Source organism: Ammodytes marinus, assembly GCF_949987685.1.
Source record: "Ammodytes marinus genome assembly, chromosome: 7".
NCBI lineage: Eukaryota > Metazoa > Chordata > Actinopteri > Uranoscopiformes > Ammodytidae > Ammodytes > Ammodytes marinus.
In genome coordinates, this window is record NC_137211.1 from 6,389,906 (window position 1) to 6,409,970 (window position 20,065).

Consider the following 20,065-nt stretch of genomic DNA (forward strand, 5'->3'; position numbering starts at 1 on the left):
AGAGAGAGAGAGAGGGCGTCTGAGAATCTTGAAAATCCTGATGTTCTGACACAGCAATTAGCAAGCAACACATTCAACTCTCTTATAGGTGACCATGTATAGCTATTCTGTACGTCCACAGTAGCCATTTGTGTTTTTGGTAAACCACCTCATAGTGGTAACTGAAATAAATCAAGTGCCTGTGATTTGTTTAGTTGGTAAACTGTCCAGTTTCTAAGTTCACTGAGTAGGCTTTAAAGAGAAATGGGAGGAGTTCTGTTTCTAGGGAACTGTGGGCATTTTAAGTTCCCCTGAATAAGACTTCCCTTTTTTAAATATACTGTAGTAGGCCTACAATGCCATACCACATATGAAATACCAGTGTGGAAATGGAAAGTTAATCACACTGAGAACAGGCTTACCAGAGAAGTTGGCGTGCAGTTCACGTGAGAGGAAGCAACCCATTCGGCCACGGTTGCACATGGCGAAATAATGCCATTTTGAATACATGACATGATAAGGACAATAATGCATTGCACCCTACATTCAGCAGGTGTTGGACAATACATCAGTACCATGGTGACCTCTAGTGGATTTTTTTGTGAACTAACACAGTTTGGTGTTAGGGTGGTTCAATTTACTCAGTGGCTTGTGAACGTGGTTTGTGTTTATTGTCAAAACTATCATTGGATAAATCTAAGTCTGATATTGCAAATAGTTAAACAGCCGTAGAATCCAAGTGATAAAGAGAAATTATTATTCTGATAGCTTAGGGTGGTGGATGAACAAGTCAAGGTAAAGTGTGTTGCTATATCGAAAAAATGCAGTTTTGACATATGTCAAGGGGCATTGAATATGACCTGAATAAATGTGGCCTGCAGCATGTTGTATATGTTGTTAAGGCGAGCGGATGCATCTTTGTAACCCACAATGCACCTCCAGGAAGCTACAAAACACCACCGTCCACCTCTGCAGCTTCCTGAGTGTCAATTATAGTTGGGTCTTGTTTGGTTAGTTGACACGTATTTCACATCAACATGAGGACTCTGTGTTTGATTTTGCTTTTTCATGGTGAGTCGGCTAACTTAATGACCACAATTCGCTTTTTCATTTGTCATAACATTTCTAGAAGGTAGACTATTTCCTATTCCTTCTGGAAAATGTATTTTTTTAGTAATTAGTACTAAAAATTTTTTTTTTAAACCTATGTACTAAGTAATGCATAACTAGTAGTTACTGAAAAACAAAAACTATGTATTAGTGACTAAAAAAAAGAAATTAAAAAAAAAAAACCTATGTAGTAGATAATGCAAAAAAAACCTATGTAGTAGGTAGGGGAGAACGGGGTAATTTGTCACATGGGTTGGATGTCACATTCGTTATATCTCGCCACCAGAGCGCGCTAGCTCTGAAATGTTGATATAAAAAAGGTCCAGAATTGGGATCAGAGGTCACATACATAGACTTCCTTGGAGGAAGACAGCTGCATTTCAGGTGAGAGGATGTTTTGTGTTTTTCATGTCAAATTCAAAATATTTTGCTCCTCAGTATTTTTCTTCTAGGCTTTTACACAATGGGTTTATAACAAAACACTTGTTACCCTCAGAAAGTGTGAAGGGTAAACTATAGTTTAGATTGTGGTTAGCAAGCTAATTAGTTGTCAGATGGTTGTTGGCCTTGATGCTAGCAAGAAATTCAAGTTGGGGTTGGTCGTCAAATTTTTTGGGGGGTTGGTTGTCACATGTTATCTCAAGGCTGCAGCCAGAAAAGGAACCCAATAACGAAATAAATTGTCAAGCTGTATCCTCACTGACACCCCAGAGAAGGAAAGAATAGAGCAGGAAAAGGCAGCTAGCAAGCAAAAGAAAAAAGGGCAACAAAATCAAAACAACCCAGTGCATCCCAAACTAGACCAGCTGCCAAGGCTACAGAACGTTATGTAGGCCTATTTGTCAACTTGACAATGCAATTAAACATTCAAATTTGGTTCTGCCTCCTTGCCTTCTTTTTAAGATTTTTCCCATTAAGATAACATTGTGACAAACAACCCCATAGTGTGTGACAACCGACCCCTTGATGGGGTTGGTTGTCACAATGTGTCAGAGTGTCTTTGATGGTAAATTACTTCTTCATTACAATAAGTTGGAAAAAAAGAGAGACACACATTTCTAGCCAACACCTTAAGCTTCAATTTAATGTAGGAATGGCTATTGATAGATGTTTTGGTGATGAGCAATTCTCACTAGAGTAAAAAGTGTGCCTACTTACCCCGTTCTCCCCTAATAGGTAGTAGTTATTAACAAAAAATAAATAAAAACATATCTAGTAGGTAATGCGTATATATGTTCTAATTCCAATTGGCATGGCTGTATACGCTGGTCACCAAAAGAAAGGGATTGTCTACAGTAGCTCAGAAGAGACTGACATCTCCATTCCACTTAACGACACCACTGACAAGAGTTCAGATGGCCAGAAAGATGATGATGATGGTGACTTTGTCTTTGTGAGCTTTGCAGGTAAAACCATTAGATCTGCTAGGCCTTGTTTAAGAAAATTGTCCTTCAATTCTTTGTAAAACATTTACTTTGTATTTACTTAAAATAAACCTTAAATAAGTGATTGTCTAATGGATTTGTCTTGCATTACAGTTTATGAGATATATATATTAATGGCACAATTTACCCCATGGTATTCTCTCTTGTGGCACAACTTACACCACACCGGGGGCAAGTTGTGCCACAAGACAACTTTTTTTCCCGAAAGCTATATTTCTTAAACAGTTTATTTCAGATCCAAAGTTATTGTTGCCGGGGATGCACAACACCCTGAAATATTGAGTTGGAGACTTTACTGTCATTACTGTTTTTACACTTTGAGTAAAAAGTGGCACAACTCAGGCCACTCTCCCCTAAATGCTTTTACCTCAAATGTGAAACGTATGTAAAGTTTTTGATACTGCTTGACATGTTAAAATATAAATTTCATACATAAAAATGTTGGATTACATGGACACTACGGTAGTATTGGTGTAAACTACTTACAGATGCACATTTACTTTGTACTTTGAATTTACATTGGGTCTTTTGCATGTAACCCAAGTTTATAAAATCTTTATTTTTTTTGGAAATAGGGTTCAAATCTAATTAAATATTGATTCAATTGTGGAATAACCTGTTGCTGTGTCTATGAGCAGTTTTGTATCTCTTGTATTTCAGCTACCCTAAATCTCCAGTGTGATAGAAGGAAGATCACAGCATGTATTGGGAGCGAATTCATTCTTTCCTGCAAGTTTGACGCAGGGCGATTCCGGTTCAGTAGAAAGTACTGGTGCCGAGGGGACTCCAGGAACACCTGTGATGTGTTGGTGGATTCAGAAGGTGGCGCTAAAAAGTCACACAGGACTCAGGTTATCGATGCAGGGAGGAGAGGGCTGTATGTCAAAGTCACTGATCTCCAATTTGATGACGCTGGAGTGTACTGGGTTGGGATTGACAAACAGTATGCTGACATCATGACTTCAGTTAATGTGGTTGTCACTGAAGGTAAGAGCAACACGGAAAAGAGTAAAAAAAAGATTATCAGTATAATATCAGTTACCTTTATTTACTGTATGTGGACATTTATTACTATTCTGTCAAGCTAATCTATTATTTAAGTTTCATTTCATGTGTATTTGATAGGGACAGATGCTACCACTTGGACTACAATTCTCCAATGTACAGCATCACTGCATTTTTAGCTAATGCTCATTTTACATACAAACATATATATTAAAAAACATACAAGGCAGATGTACTCCCCCCCACCCCACACACACACATTACCACCAGTCACTTATATGTGACTACAAGTCTATCAGTTAAAATTGTCTTCAGTTTATTTATAATTTATTTATCATAATTTTTCAAGTATTAATATGTATTTATTGCTGCTTTATGCCAGTTCCAGTGTCTGAACCCAGGCTGTGGCCCTTGAGCTCTCTGGTGGACAGACCAACGTGCTGGGGGCAGCCGGTGACAGTGCGCTGTGGTTGTGCAAAGGGCACTGCAGTTCGTTACACCTGGTACCAACACACTCACCACCAGGACTTCCTGCTTCAACACTCGTCCGACTTAGGCCTGAACTGTCTAACAGTGGAAACAGACAGTCAATATTACTGTAATGCCAGCAATGATGTAAGCAGTCGGCAGAGCCACACCTTCTCTGTGCAGGTGCTGATTCCTGCAGACAACAGCTGTATCTATGTCATTAATATGCACGGTAAGAACACATGTGATGTACAATGCAATAACTGGTCAGACATATCCAGTGAACTGAAGCCTGTGTTTACAATGTATTGTCAATCCCTTCCTACCTACAACACATAGTGAATACATCTCACATCACTGTTTTATAACAGAACTTATTCTGGTTCAAATGCATTATCATTATACCGAAGAAAAAGACCCAGAATCTCTCATTATTTGTATTTTTAACCATAACGGATGGCGAGTGTGGTCATGGAATGTAAGAAATGCTTTTATGCCAGCTCTCTGTGGGTTCCAACCTCTCTTCATGCTTTTATCTTGCTAGCTTTACACAGCATGAGTGGAGTTCAGGGGTAAACAGGAAAGCAAGCCACGATTCATCTTGTTATTCATCGGCATCTTTGTCCTGCATGGGTCTTCGGGGAAAAAAATAAACTAAAGTTTTATTTGTGCATTCAAGTGAATGACACACTCCCAGTCATATTTTTTAGACTGTTGCTCTATTTCCTCTTTGCCAACATACTTAAGACTAAATCATTTAGATGGTTTTGATTGTGATATAGTAAATGATTTATTATTGATCTAATTCATAATTATGTATACAGTTGTATTATTGTTTTAAAAATGCCTACGATTATGCATATTCTTTTTATGTTAAGCCCTTGTGTGACTTTGGCGACTACTACAGGTTAAACTGATCCTGGACCTGGATACATACACAGCTCCAGATTTCACTGGGATTGTCTCATTTTATAACAACCAAAAAATCATGCCATAAGTGCTAGCCTAAATTTGAATTCAAATCCTGCTCAAAAAAGGCTTTACATTATACATTATAAACATGGGCTTTAGAGAAGGCACTGATTGGGTTTGATTTGTTTTGTGGCTGTTGGGTAATCCTTATTGCACGAAGTGGAGGTTCATAAATCAATGTCATTCTCATGTCTTTCTATTTAATCACCAGGCCAACCCATTTATGACTGTAACGACAGAATCATGACAACCACCAGCACCAAGGCTGAAACCCCGCCCCTCACCACCTGCCAAAGTAACATGAGAACCCCCTCAGACCAGAGAAACCAGTCCATACCCAGCAATCAAACTCTTCAAGATTGGTTATTTAGCAGGTTAGACTCCACACCATTTTTCTTTTTTTTCAATTGCATTTATTAATCTTGGCCATGTCTTGAAATTGGCTCCACAAGTGTTTGCCACTCATCAAAACCTTTGTTTTATATCTTTTTTAGGTCGTGGACAGGGTTGCCATGGTGGTATACACTGCTGCGTTGGTGTGCTTTTGCATCCTTACTGATGTTTCTGTGCATAGTGATCAAATGTACAAAAGCAGGACACAGTCGCCGTCGTGCCAGGAGGAAGAGGGGAGTTGGTTACAGGAAAACGCCCAGTCTGGCTCAGTGACCAGCCTTTTTTTTTTTTTTACAATGCCAGTTCTCTGGAAGTCTTATCAGTCATATCATGTGTGGCATTGGCTCGGTGATTTTATTGCTTAATTCTATTCATTTTATTGTAAGGCGCTTTTGATAACATGTGACGAATTGCGCAGAGCTTGAGTCACACTTTCCAAGTCCCCTATCAACACACATACACTCACAGTCAACTCAAGCTCTTGGTTGCTCTACCGGGCTTTCCATTTGAAAAAAGAGGAATGATCTGTCACCACATGTTTGCTCAAATATAACTATTAATAGTACTGCATTGGTTATATCATATATTTAAATGGAACTTTTTTTTTAATAAGAGGAAGCAACACTTTCACAACGCCCAGTGGATATGTCCTAATGTGTGAGCATGTTAACAATAAGTTTGATCTGATCAAGCGTGTGCAGTTAACCCGAGTGTTTATTTCCATTCCATTCTCTCACATAAACAAGTCCAAAATGATGAATACATAGAACACAATAGAACATGATGAAAGAGGACATTTCTCACTCCGGAAAAAGCCAAACCCTGTAGATCCTGACCCCTGATCGACACATAAACATCTCCATCATTTCTGCACTGACTTCAAATACGTTGGCTTGATTTTACAGTACAGTAACACATAGGCTACTGTAGTGTGATTTGAATGGCAAGTGTGTGTGTCACTAAAAATGTAAATTGAGAGTAAAGTGTTGCAGTTTTTGTCTCAAGAAAGTGTACACCAATTACCGATACTACATGTTTGTGGGGACATTTTAGAATGACTAACTGAACCGGAGGTTAGAAGAAATGTATCTTCAGAATATGAAGAAATACACATACCTGACCCAGATAGTCACGCCATTCTCTTGCGTAAACCGTGAATCAGGTGAGGCGTTTAATGACATGGAAATATCTTGCCTGTGACAGTTGGAATAAAAAATGCCAGTGTTGACAGAGGAATATGTTCAGTGCTTGACACAGAATACAGAATAGTACATAACAGCCCTCCCACCAGAAGCTGTAGCAGGCAGATACATTACCCTTGAACGTATGATGGTACATTAACTGTAAATGTAAAAATGAAATGTAAAACAGGGAAGCGATTCACAGGTGTGCAGTCTCTACCAAAGCTGATTCAGTACGACTCACATTGCAAGGTCACTTTCATATTACTGTATATGCTGACTTTTGTATTTGATTATTTCCCCTCCCAAATGCATTGGCATTGTTACAACTGTAAAAAACAACATAGGTTAATACTCCCCCTTCAAAACAATTTGAAGGGGGAGGAGGGGGGGACAAAACCACAGATAGATGGAGATGGATAGATGGATAGATTGATGGATGGATGGATGGGTGGATGGATGGATGGATGGATGGATAGATAGATAGATAGATAGATAGATAGATAGATAGATAGATAGATAGATAGATAGATAGATAGATAGATAGATAGATAGATAGATAGATAGATAGATAGATAGATAGATAGATAGATAGATAGATAGATAGATAGGTGGGTGGGTGGGTGGGTGGGTGAATGAATACATGGAGGAGAGCTCGGAGATAAGTCTTCCGAATTATTATTATTTTGATTTATGAAAGAAGTTAAAACAAGGAGAAAAGATAACTTTCAGAATGATCCCTGCCTTTATTAGGTAGGCCTACAAAGATTTTGCCGGTTATTTTCATGTGATTTCTGTGTGATTTAGAGTGAAGGAGAGAAACTAAGTAAGAAAAAAAGGGACATTTTCTTCATGGACCACAGAACTGTTACTCGGTAGTCGGAAGTACATCACTTCCTCATATTGACTTTACCAGGGTTGGGTCGATTACATCACACTTTATGAATGCTTTGTCTGTTGTCTGATAGTCATTCTTAACACTGAACTGATGGAAAATGATGACAGGCCATCAGAAGACCCATATGGCATAGGACTACAGAAGAGGTCAATGTCTTTTCTGCCACATTTAAGGAATAGCAATACATCTTTTCTAAGGGAGGTTTAGGGTCCATGTGTTCTGTAGGCTAGTGACAAAATGTAGGGTATAGGCCTACTTCATATATTTTCATCCAATTGATCAACAAAGGATAGGCTGAAGCCCAAGACTCATTTTACCTATATAAAATCTAAAATTCATAGTATAATCCCGAATGTGTGTGTGTGAGTGTTTGTGTGTGTTTGTGTGATAATTTTAATAATTAATTAAATAATCAACACTTTGTTTTATTTGTGTACACAACTGACGCAATGTCTTCAAAATTATTTATATTTAGAGCATTTTCCATTAATTAATTAATAATGAATATGCATGATATCTGTAGACCTACTCTAATCTCAAATCTTGAATTTACAAACTAAACTAAAAAATAATCATGAATTGAACAGAGAATATCCACAATGATTATCCCTTTTGTTTATATTACAAATCATGCCAAGTTTTGAAATGACGGAGTTACAATATGCTGTAAAGTTTGGGGGTGATTTAAGGACAAGGAATGCGTCACTGTTGAAAGACCACGCCCATTTCCGTCAGATCCCTCCCACAGCCGTGAAGAAGGAAGCCAAAGCCACCATTGTGGAGGTAGCAGCTCACACAGTGAATACTCGCCTTCACCTAGGCGTTGTCAGGTATGTTAAACCTTCATGTTATACTTAAACAAAACTGCCTTCACGAGACTGAGCGAAAGCGGAGCGGAGTTGCCACATCGACGAGTCTAAAACAATGTGTTTTTCTAACGTTTGTTGATGCTACGTTAGCTAACTTGATAGCATGATCACGCCCCTGCACCAACGGGGTCTGTTTCGTTTTTGTTAATTTAATGATTTTAATGGCATGAACACATTCAAAAACTTGGTTTGACACAGTGTAGCGTGTCTTAAGGTTGCACTGGTGATCTCGGCGTATTTAAATGTAACTAGCATTGAGGCTTACGTCGTCCATTTCACTGTTTTGATACAGGGAGGCGAAGGAGTTTTTAAGTACTGAAATTGTGCCGTTTCATTAGCACCTTGTTTTATTTAAAAATGTTGGACATATGCCGAATTTGCCAGTCGAAACTGTCGCTGTAGATTGGCCAGAAATAGTGTGACTTGGCAATTATTGCCAGACACTAAAAGGACTTCGGTGTGATGTGTTTTTTTAATGAGGGCAAGATTAATCAGTGACCTATATACATATATTTGACTAAATATACTTTAATTTTTATTTTGTTTTGCCTATCTCAACGTACAATGAACTTATATTTGTGTTTTGGATTAGTTCAGCTAACTATCAGCAAAATGAACGTGTGAAGACTTCTAGCATTCTTACTTTTTTCTTTTTTTCTTTTATTTATAAAGTATGGTTACCTTCATCTTCAATTACATTTCAATGTAAAGGACTCTTGAATGTGATTTTTAGATGGATTTCTTATTTGAAAGGTGCTGTACACGTAAAGTTGTATTATCATTACGTTAGGATACAAGTTTAACTAAATATGATCAAAAGAGATGGCCCAACTTGAATAGAAGTATTGCAAGTAACAACATCTTATACTCTGATTGTCTTAATATTGTTGTATTATGTCTGTCTTTACCATACATTACCAGATCCCTTAACTTCAGTCAGAATTGCCAGATCCAGGCATGGGTGTAGCATACTTCCTTCTGCTGTGCAGTCTTGGCCTCGCTGTTACGGCTCAAGGTGAGTGGTCGGAGCAGATAAGCCTGTGACCATATGTTTGATTATACACAACAAGCTGGTGTTTTGGTCTTACGTTAACTTGAACAAACTCCTAGTGCTCACCTATGTTCTCTTTCTTTTTACGTTAAGATTGTCCGAGACCGGTTCCAGGGCCCAACATGCGTTTGACTGACTCAGACAGTGCTTTAACAGCATTTCCAGACGGGACCAAAGTTACTTTCACCTGTAATCTTGGCTACCAAGTTGAAGGAGGGTCTCGGTCCATTACTTGTACTGCTGGCGCTTGGAATCCTGTGTCATTGGTTTGCGGATGTAAATACATATTGTCAAATTTCTATTCTTTATTCTCAGACCTCTAGCCCTGTAGTAAATATTGCCTTACCAACATCTAACTGCTCTTGTAGTTTGGAGACTGATCATACCTATTGACCAGTCCTTTCAGTCATTTGTGAGTAACAATATTCCACTTTTGTTATGTTAAGGGAGGAAGTAAATCCTTAGTTTTTCTTTTATTTCAGTAAAGAGCTGTCCCTCTTTGGGAGATTTGACAAATGGACAAGTGAATTACCATGAAGACGGGCCAGTGTTTGGTACTGATGCTGAATTCACTTGCAACCCTGGGTTAGTAATACACTGATAACTGCGATGGTTTATATTGGGCGGATTTGTTTTTTATAATGTAATTGTTAGTTGTTTCATATTTTACCTGACTTTTGGTTTTGTTTAATTCCTTAGTTACAATTTGGTCGGTAGTAATAAAATCACTTGTGGAGACAAAGGGTGGATGGACAGGATGCCTGTATGTGAAGGTTGGTAATTTTTGTTAATACAAGACACATGACAGAAAAAAAAGAAAGAAAAAGCAGTCTCTATTTGCGTTCTAATTTTTTATTTTATTTTGCAGTGCAGACTTGTGATCAGCCCCCTGCAGTTGTAGACGGCTCTTTCTCCCCAGTAAAAGACACCTATGACTATTTAGAAGTTATACGATACAGTTGTATAAAGGATTACATAGTTAATGGAGCAGAAACCACTTCGTGTTCAGAAAATGGAACATTTACTCCTCAACCTCCAACATGTGTCAGTAAGTGTTCTTTTTAGTTTTTTTCTTCAATGTTTCTCAACATTTTGCCAATGTATTCTCAACTGTGATTGATATACTCAAGTACTCTGGAAAAAAAAATATTTTGACAGTTTTATTAATTTCAACTTTTTTATTTTTTTCCCCTGCAGAGGTTGAATGTAGGGAACTCAATGTTCCAAATGGTGTGTGGTCGAGTGGTTCTCGACCCCCTTACGGATACAAGGCTACGGTGACATACAAGTGCGAAACTGGATATAAAATGGAAGGGAGCCCTACCGCGACATGTGGCATAAACAGTCAGTGGTCGCAACTTCCAACATGTAAACGTAAGTCAAAAGTCTAAATTACCACTTGATTAAGTTCTGTAAATGAAGGTCAACCTATTATGATGTCATACTAACCCAGAGCTGATGATCACATTCCTACATGGGATTAGGTTCCATAAACTTGGCTGTCTGAAGTTTCCCCTTTTCAGAATTTTTGAAAATGTTGCTCTAAATGAAATGCCCCTTCATTTATTTAAAAAAAGTCAAATTTAAAATTCCAGGAAAAATCCAAAAGATTTATAAATAATCTTATATTTTAAAAGTTTTTATCACTTGCTTGTCCAATAAATTTCACAAATATTGTATAAATATTTCCTTTTGATAGGACTGAGAAGGTTGGGAGTTGGATTGTGAGCCTGGTCTTCACACACACTGCTAGCGTCGGGTTTACCAGTCACTCACTTCTAGTGTTCAACTATCTATGTGTCTTTCTTCACTTTCCAATTTTAGCTCAGAACTGTTCCAGACCTGTTGGAGGAGCCGACATGAGTCTGAAGGATCCTCCACAAAGTTTCCCTCATGGGACCGTTGTTACTTTTACCTGTAACTTTGGCTTCGAGCCAGCAGGAGGGTCTGGGGACAGTACTTGTACTCTTGGCAGTTGGAGTCCGGTGACACTGAAATGCCAAAGTGAATATTGGCCTCTTTCTATTCTCTATTCTTTGATCTGCATGAGGCCTGGTAGTAACTAGCATCCTGCCAACAAGTTAATGGTCTTTAAGATGAGGGACTGAGGATCTATAGGTATTTCTTGAGTTTAGGAAGAGTTTGGAATCGATAACAAAACTTCTTATCAATGGAATCTATGAGATCTGTCTGTATCAAGCCTGACTATTCCATTATCAACTCTGATGGACTCCATTGGTTTCTATGTGACAAAGTAACCGAAATTCTTGCAAAAACACAAGAGTCCATGTTAATGTATACAACTATTTAGAGCAGTACAGTTTTTCTATTTATGAAATTATTTTTTAAATTGTTAGATTTAAATTGGGTCAAATGTGAAAAATGTCAGCATAAATCCATAAATGAATATCACATTTATTCATTTCTGTAGCCTCTGTTTCACGTGTACGTTTCATAAAGAGTAGGGTTAGAAGAATGAGAGTAGTATTCAGAGGCTTTGATTCATGGACTTAATAATTACCGTAACTCGAAGCGTTTAATGTTTCTCACAGCTGTGCAGGATGTGCACATCAGTTGCTGCTTTAGCTCTATTATCAAAAAATAGTGCATCTGCATTTGAGCATAATTTCCAAATGAGACCATGCTAATGTTTAATATCTTAGTTTATGTAATTTTTTAAAAATTGATTGGCAGTAGTTTGAGAACGGTAGAAAAGGCCTGTTTGCTTAATATAAAATTTCCATTATTATTATTATTATTTTGACACCAACATTTCAAATGTGTGCTATACACACACTGCTGGAACTATCCAGTCCATTTATATTGGCCTCTTTCTTTCTTTATTCTCCATTTTAGCTAAAATGTGTTCCAGACCTGATGCAGGAGCCCACATGTCTCTGAAGGACCCTTCAAAAACTTTCCCACATGGGACCACAGTCACTTTTGCCTGTGACGATGGCTACAGGCGTGCAGAGGGGTCCGCAGACATTACTTGTACTGCCGGCACTTGGAATGCTGTGACGCTGAAATGCCAAAGTGAATATTGGCCACTTTCTATTCTTTGATCTGCATGAGGCCTGGTACTAAATAGCATCCTGCCAACTCATTATGCTCTTTAAAATGAGGGACTGATCATCTTCAGTGATTTCTAGAGTTTGGTTAGGAATCAATAACCAAACTAAAGGGAACAGTTGTAAAGGTGTGATCCATGCAATACCTTTTATGCTTTGGTGAGAATGTTGGTAACTGGTGGACTCGGTTGGTTTCTTTGCTATTACGTCTATATATATATATTTATATATTCCATATTAATAATTGATAACCGTTTATAGCAGTAGCCGCATTCACCTGATGAAATGGTGAAACTTGTGTTTGCCAAAAAAGCTTTTGGTGTGTGTGTGTGATTGACACCTAAAGCTTCGACTTTTTCACTGTATCAAAGCAAGTGAATAGAGCTTTCATCAAACTGCCGTCATTGTGTTTCTGTGAAGGAATTTCAGTGGAATGAGCCAAGTGATGGTGTGTGTGTAGAATTGGACAATTATGATGGCGACGAGTGGTGGTGGTTGCTGTTTTAAATCAGTGTTTTTGTTGAAATGCTGCATTTTAACATGATTCATTGTCTGCATACATTTGATGAGAACTGTACTGAATTCCCTGGAATAGCCAGAAAGAGAATTACCAATCTGATTTATTTTCATCCATAAGTATTGTTTTTCAGAAAAAAAACTCTTCTAATTTGAACAAGTTACATATCCTTCTCCACCAATACATCTTAATCTGTAACACTGACGTCTTTCTGCGTCTGTTTAAATTACGACTGAGTAGTATCAATATATTCACAATTCTATTAATTTCCCATTTTTTCTTTCTTTTTTTTTTCTCCCTGCAGTTGTATCGTGCAACACACCTGAGGTTAAGGATGCTGAGAAGGTTGGAGAATCTTCACCCCCGTACACATACAAGGAAACGGTGACATTCAAGTGCAAAGGAGACTTGACCATGGAAGGGAAACCCACCGTGACGTGTGAAAAGGAAGGCCAGTGGAAGCCCGCACTTCCAACATGTAAGTCATGAATGAAAAATGACTTGATATGAAGTCTCTAAGATTAAAATTGACCTGTTATGACGATGCTATGATTAAAAACAAGGCAAAAACATGATTACACACCAATCCAGATATCATTGCATTCATTAATGATTAGCTTATTCACACAACTTACCCTATCATTTTACTGTGCTTGTATCTATGTGGTCGTAGATGTCAAGTGTATCCTTCCTTTGCTAGGTAGTTCAATACATTTTAAACATCAGGAAGTTACCACAACAGATTACGCAATTTATATATCTTTCGTTGTTGCTGTGACTCAAAATGGCCTCTTTTTATGTTACAAAAGTGATGTTACTAAATTAGGAAAACTCTGTATTATAGGTTTACAGCTGATATCTCTTTAAGGCTTTTTTCATGAAAAATCTTAACTTAACATGTTTAACATTTATGATTAGAATGTTCTCATGTGTAGGCCAGCCACACGGCGGTCAAAACACACTGCTTGGCATTGCCCAAAAATTTTTATCTGATCATTAATGTTTCCCTCAAAACACTGCTGAGCCCTTGATGATATGCTGTGTGCAGGCCAGTACAGTAGACTTGATTGGACTTGATTCTCATTGGTTTTATTGTGCAGAAGGGAACACCTGTTTGGTCATCAGACCAGTTTCTTGAGCAATTGCAGTTAAATCAAAACCACAGTTTGACATGATTCTCTCCTTTTTTGTGTTCTTTTTTTCACAGGCAGTGATGCAGATAAACCTAAGCCCTGGAAAATTATTCTTATAGGTAAGTTTCAACCCCGTCCTTTAACAATGTCTGGAGAAGATGTTGACCCTATTAAGAACACGATGGCCTCAGTTGAACAGCATGGTTATATTTCAGTAGACTGTGTAGTTTCTTGAGGGCTAGGCATGGGTCGGTATGATATTCTGACACTATGATAACCTTAAGCAAAATACCACAGTTTTATAGTATCTTGGTATTGCGATTACAGCTCTCAAAAAATGTCTGGGTGAAAAAAAAAATAAATAAAAAATCCTTACCACTGAACACAATCTTTGATCCAAGTTTTTAGGAACATTCTGACTTTCTACACACTGCTAATACCTACGAAAACCTGGTATTACGAATAACGTGGTGTACCTTTTTAAACCCAGAGAGGACATTGTGTTTTTATGTGGGTCAATAAGAACAAAGTGGAGCATTCAGCGACTGGATGTGTTCTCTTATGTGATTGTGTTTTTTTTTGTAGATGATTTCCATTTAGCTATGAAAAGGTTCATATTAGGTTGAATGAATCATTTCTGATTTGCTAATCTAACAAATAGCAATGCAGGGTTCCCCGCGGTCCCGTTACCATTTGTGAATCGAAGTTAAAACATCAAGACATTGAGCATGTTTGACAATGGATTGGACATAAATAGACACAATTCTTTTAAATGGCTTGAATTGATACATTTTGTGCAATAATAAGAAATGTATGTTATTTTGTATTGTTCGTCCCTTAACGTTAGTAAGTAGACCACGTTCCTCCGTCCTGCATACATGTGTCCCGACACATCACTATGGTCACGTATTGCATGACAGGGAAGTCAAAAGACGTTCTCTGTGAGCTACCAAATTAGTTTTATTTGTACAATGGCCCAATATGACAAATAGACATTTGCCTCAGTGGGCTTTACATTCCATACACACCCTGCCCTTAGACCCTCAGCTCGGCTGAGAAAATAAACTCCCAGTAAAAACCCTTTTATTGGGATTTAAAAAATTGAGATATCTCAGGGAGAGTTGACAGAGGAAGTGATCCCAGGACGGACGGACATCATGCAATAGATGTCATATGTACAGAAAATAAGAGAAAATCACAAGGGAGTCGAATCATTGACCAGATGTGTACATGGTAATACTAAAGTAAAATATGAATAGTGAATAGAGTAGTGTGGATGCAGGAAGACTTCAGGACTACTAAAAAGCCTCAATTACAACAATTGTCTGTGTTGTAACAGTATTAACCAACATTAAACACATATTAAAAAAAAAAAAAAAAGTCCTTCAACGATATTTCACAACGTGTGGGAACCCTGGCAATAGCAATCATTGTCCGGCATTCATTTTAGAAGAGAAGATGTCTAAGGAATCACCATTCACATCGTTTTTTTCATGGCACTACCTTGGCAATATCAATTATTGTTCTGCAATAATTTGAGAAGAGAAACATTTCTTCAGAATCACCAATCTGCTCATCCCAACGGCACTAGAATCGCCGGTCCATCTTTTTTTATTTCCCAGTAATCTTCAAACATCATCTTTTTTTCCTCATCTAGTCATCAGTGTTTTAGCCGTCATTATCATCATTGGCGTCGTCTGTTATTGGCGTGGAATCCCACCATTCAAGAAGAGAAATCGAGGGTAAAATGTATTTTTTTTTATTTAACTATGCAGACTAACCTTTTGTTATGGCTTTGTCTCTGTCCTGGTTGTGCAATGTTTTTGTTTGCATGTCACACCAACCGTTAACACTACTTGATCGCTCACAGCATTTTCTTATTGTCCAAGCTTTCTGTCCGTCTTGTGTGTTGTGTGTAATAATAAGCTGTATACAGAGCTGCATGATACTCACTAAGTCACAACTGCCTTTTTTACGGGGTGGAGTATTGAATAAAGATGAGAAAAGTTTTGATCCTGGGTAAACGGAAGGCAAATAATGTCTTTGAAATAACTTTTGCAATACAATGCTAAGTTAGTAGTTTGTGCATGAAAATTCCTTTCTGCTTCATTCATTGGCTAATTTCAACTTTGCAAAATCGGAAGTTGTGGTAAATCATGTTTTGGGACATGTTTCTTGGGCAACGCCTTGTGTTTCCTGTGGGGGTAGAGTGTGTAATGCCTAATTCACTGTGAGACTTTGAATAAGCATCAAAGGGCCACTTGTCTGGCATAGAAGTTATGCTTATGAATTAAAAGATAGAGGCAGCGGCAGTCAATGAAATGTGACGACACAGAGCATGTGTTGGTAATTATAGTCGTATATTTATTTCATTAAGAACGGCGTTCTAAACATTTTTAGAATGAATCATTTAAGAACTGATTAGATCTGACAGATTATTCTAGCTGTTTTTTTTTTTTTTTTTTTTAATAGTTATCTCAGTGTAATTTTTTGGAACACCAGACCATTTGATATGACCATTGGCTCCTGCTCTTAAAAATGAACAGGTTAAAGTTACCAACCCAATTTTAATATTCAGGCTGTATGAGACATAGGGCTAGCAGTAGATGACAGGCCTTGTGTGTAAGATGTTCTTGGTAGATGGGTGGGCTGTAGTCGTGTGGGTGATGAGAGTGTGTTCCTGTCGCCTTCTTCTTTAAGCTTTCTTGTCTGCCTGGTCATACAAAATCAGTAATGTTGACCAGTGAATATTGGATTGCAGCTCTACAAGAGGCTATCCTATCAATGACGCTACAAATCATGGGGAGGAAGTAGCACTCTCGGTAAGAAGATGGATCAACAAGCACACTTAAACTCTTCTTTTTTTTTTTTTCTCCAATTGAACGGATAATGATGCGATGAACAGGAATAATGTAATCTAGGCAGAAGCATGTGTATTATGCATCCTATATGTCAATGGCATGCCATTAATGTTCAAGATATTTTTCTTCCCTCTTCTATATTATACCAGACTTTTAACTAACTTGTTGTGTAACGTCTCTTCACAGTTCCTTTTTTCCTCTTTTACAGTGCTGCTGTACAGGTTATTTAAATATGATGTATCACAAGTCGTCTAATTTGAGTTTCTCTTTGCTTCTTCTTTTTCTGTAGTAAGCGTGGCATTCCTGTTGTCCCCAAACTGGATGTAAAAATGGTGGGATAAAAAAAATGAAGAGGAGTGTGACCGGACTAGTCCTTGAATGTAAATTGTGCCGCACATGTTTATGAAACCCCATGAAAAAAGGTCTCTGGACGATCGATTAGCGGTTCAAAATCATCTGTAACTTTAACTTTAACCTTTTAGTTTTGAGCTTGAAGTGTTTTCTCTGATCAGTTGACAATATCTTCCATCTTTGACAGGTCACTCATTATGATTTCTGCCTATTCTGAAAAATTCAAGTCAGTGACATTTGGGATCCTTTTCTGTAATTATGAAGGAATGATATTTCCATTTTCATTTTAAACTTGCACTAGCACAGCATTTCTCAGCTTGGCCGATATCGCAAAGGTTCACTGACCGCTTCACGAAGCAAAATCTGTAAAGAAAGTTTCCTGTTTCACCTTTTTAAATACAGCTAGCTCCTAGTCGCTAAACTAGTCCTGCAGTCAATGGGGTCTTGAAAACAGTCCCTAGCATAGTGCCTAAACATGAGGCATGTACCACATGCCTTAATGCAGAAAGTCAAACTTTTCAGTGTGTTTTGTCCCTTCAAGGGTTTGTCCTGTGAATTGCATACATGATAACCCATGTTGGGGTGAGTTAATGTAGGCTCAAATGTGGGTCTTATTTTGCTTGATGTTTATGCAGAATAACCATGCTAATTAATGGCACATTGTTTGTTCATAACAAAGGAAATATTAATTTGTATAAATGAGTTGTTAAGTAAATATCGTCCAAAGTGTTCTAGTGTTTCAGATTAATGCCAGAAAAGGAGAGCAAATTGAGTATTAGGACACGGAAAGTGTTTCTGTGGTTGCATAATGTTGTACAGATTGTGATCTTTGAAAATTTGCACTTGCCTGGCTTTTTATCTTTTATTTATTGAATAGATATGTGTGTCACAATATCGTTAACACTTTTTACATTGTTTTGACTGAGGATTAAAACTCTTAAATTGACACTTTTTTTTATTTATCAAAGAAATAAAACGATTGCACACAATAAGGACTCACCCGTGTTCACAACTCTAATAAGCTTGGTTAAAGACGAATTGAAGGAATTTGTTTGTTTGAAATGGAGCTTGAAAAAGTTAATGAAACTTCATCAGCTCATCTATATACATTCCAGGTATTGCGCATATTCAAATACAGTGCGCAAGAAGGGAGTTTACAAATATCAACACTAAATAGCTCATTGGTATTGCTTTTTTAATAATTGAAAGCTATTGCAGCACACGTTATCCTAAATCCACAGCTTCTATAGAAATGAGTTCTGAGGAAAAAAATTATAGATGAGACATTTACTACAGGCAAGTTACTTTAATAATAAATAAACTTGAACTGCAATCACTTTACATTTTAAATAACGCATCAGTAAACATTTGATTTATGGACTACACATGCTTGAAATTAAACTTGACTCAATTCACTAATTTAATTTGACTCAACATTTAAAATGCCAACTATGGGCACAAATGAAAAGTATTTACGTGACAATATATTACAGTGCCACCTTGTGGATGTGACAGAAATAGTTCAAATGATCCCTTCATTACATTATATTGGCCGACCAACATGCAGTGGTGGATTGTCACTAGTTCATTTTATCAAACTTTTTTTGGATCCATATTCATTCATACTTGCATCTCAACAATGCAACGGAAAAATACTCTTTTTCCCGATTCTTTATAGATGTATGAAGTTGCTTTGTAGATAAAAGTATAATATACAAAACCAAACATTTTGCTAATAATTCATGTACCTTTTTTAATTTAATAAAATGCAGGACATTTACACACAATACATAGTATTTTTGTATTGTTACTTTAATGCAAGTAACAGATCTGAACACTTCTTCCTCCACTGCTAACACTAGATATCATCGAGAGAGCTAACAGCATTTCACTACGGCCAAACAGTAAGATTAAGTCGCACTGCTCGGTCGCACAATCCTCCTCCAGGTAAGATGATATCTCGCCTTCACTGTAACCGATTTCAAATGGTGCTAGAAACGAAAGCAAACTCTGAACACCAAAAGAGATCGGTCAACCTTGGAGGACAAAGATCTTGAGCTGTCAAAACATGGCTGTAGACGCTTGGTTCTTAGCCCAGTGAGCAGTGCTTCAGGGAGTGATACTTGCCAGGTGAAGTCGTCCCTCTCGTTTACCTTTTATCTTCGGGTACCACTTGTGACACTTCACAGTTGCCTGTTGCTGGCGAGGGAAAAACACTTTCCCACCCCAAAAACACTGATTTCAAATGGTGCTAGATAGATGACAATATTCTAAGCCACCATCTGAGACCAGCTTCCAAGGGGGGCATGTCTGAAAAAAGGTATCCTTCTGTGGCATAAAACTGAAAAAAAATAAAGGAAAAAAAAGAACCTAAATAACAATGGAAAAAGATAAAATAACAATTACCATAAGTTGATGTTAGTTTAAAGCTATGGTGTTTAACTTCTGTCACCCCCATGAGGAAGTCTGAGCAATCACAACAACAGTCAGTCTATCTACATGCAGTAAGCCTCTAGTGATCAAGCATTGATTTTCTTCTGCTGTATGTCCAGGTTTTCTTAGCAGTAGAATCCACAACCGAAAGATGGCTTGGATGTAGCCGACATTAATTTATATGAAAAAGTTACGCACTAAAGCTTGAAAACAGTCAAACAGTGAAACAGTGTAGTCGGACTAATTAAAACAATATTTGAGAGGTGGTTCCAATGCAGCAGCAGACATATACACATAGCTGGATATCTGCATTTACTGTAATTAAAAC

General features: G+C 37.6%; 1 protein-coding gene across 4 annotated transcripts; it reads left to right on the top strand.

Moving 5' to 3' along the window:
- The first annotated feature begins 8,192 nt into the window (after positions 1-8,192).
- LOC307253407 (membrane cofactor protein-like) lies at positions 8,193-18,315 on the top strand. Of its 4 annotated transcripts, none has more exons than XM_080031437.1 (14): positions 8,193-8,281; positions 9,242-9,335; positions 9,465-9,647; positions 9,854-9,956; positions 10,071-10,144; positions 10,240-10,419; positions 10,569-10,745; positions 11,196-11,375; positions 12,228-12,407; positions 13,264-13,437; positions 14,167-14,211; positions 15,750-15,834; positions 16,854-16,914; positions 17,243-18,314. In XM_080031437.1, exons 2-14 carry the CDS (start codon positions 9,278-9,280, stop codon positions 17,243-17,245), a joined length of 1,503 nt encoding a protein of 500 aa, XP_079887563.1. In that variant the 5' UTR covers positions 8,193-8,281; positions 9,242-9,277; the 3' UTR covers positions 17,246-18,314. The 4 variants fall into 4 exon arrangements, with proteins under 4 accessions (XP_079887563.1, XP_079887565.1, XP_079887566.1 ...); XM_080031438.1 differs by lacking the exon at positions 8,193-8,281 and adding an exon at positions 8,324-8,448 and having other exon boundaries at positions 17,243-18,315; XM_080031439.1 differs by lacking the exon at positions 16,854-16,914.
- The last annotated feature ends 1,750 nt before the right edge of the window (positions 18,316-20,065 follow it).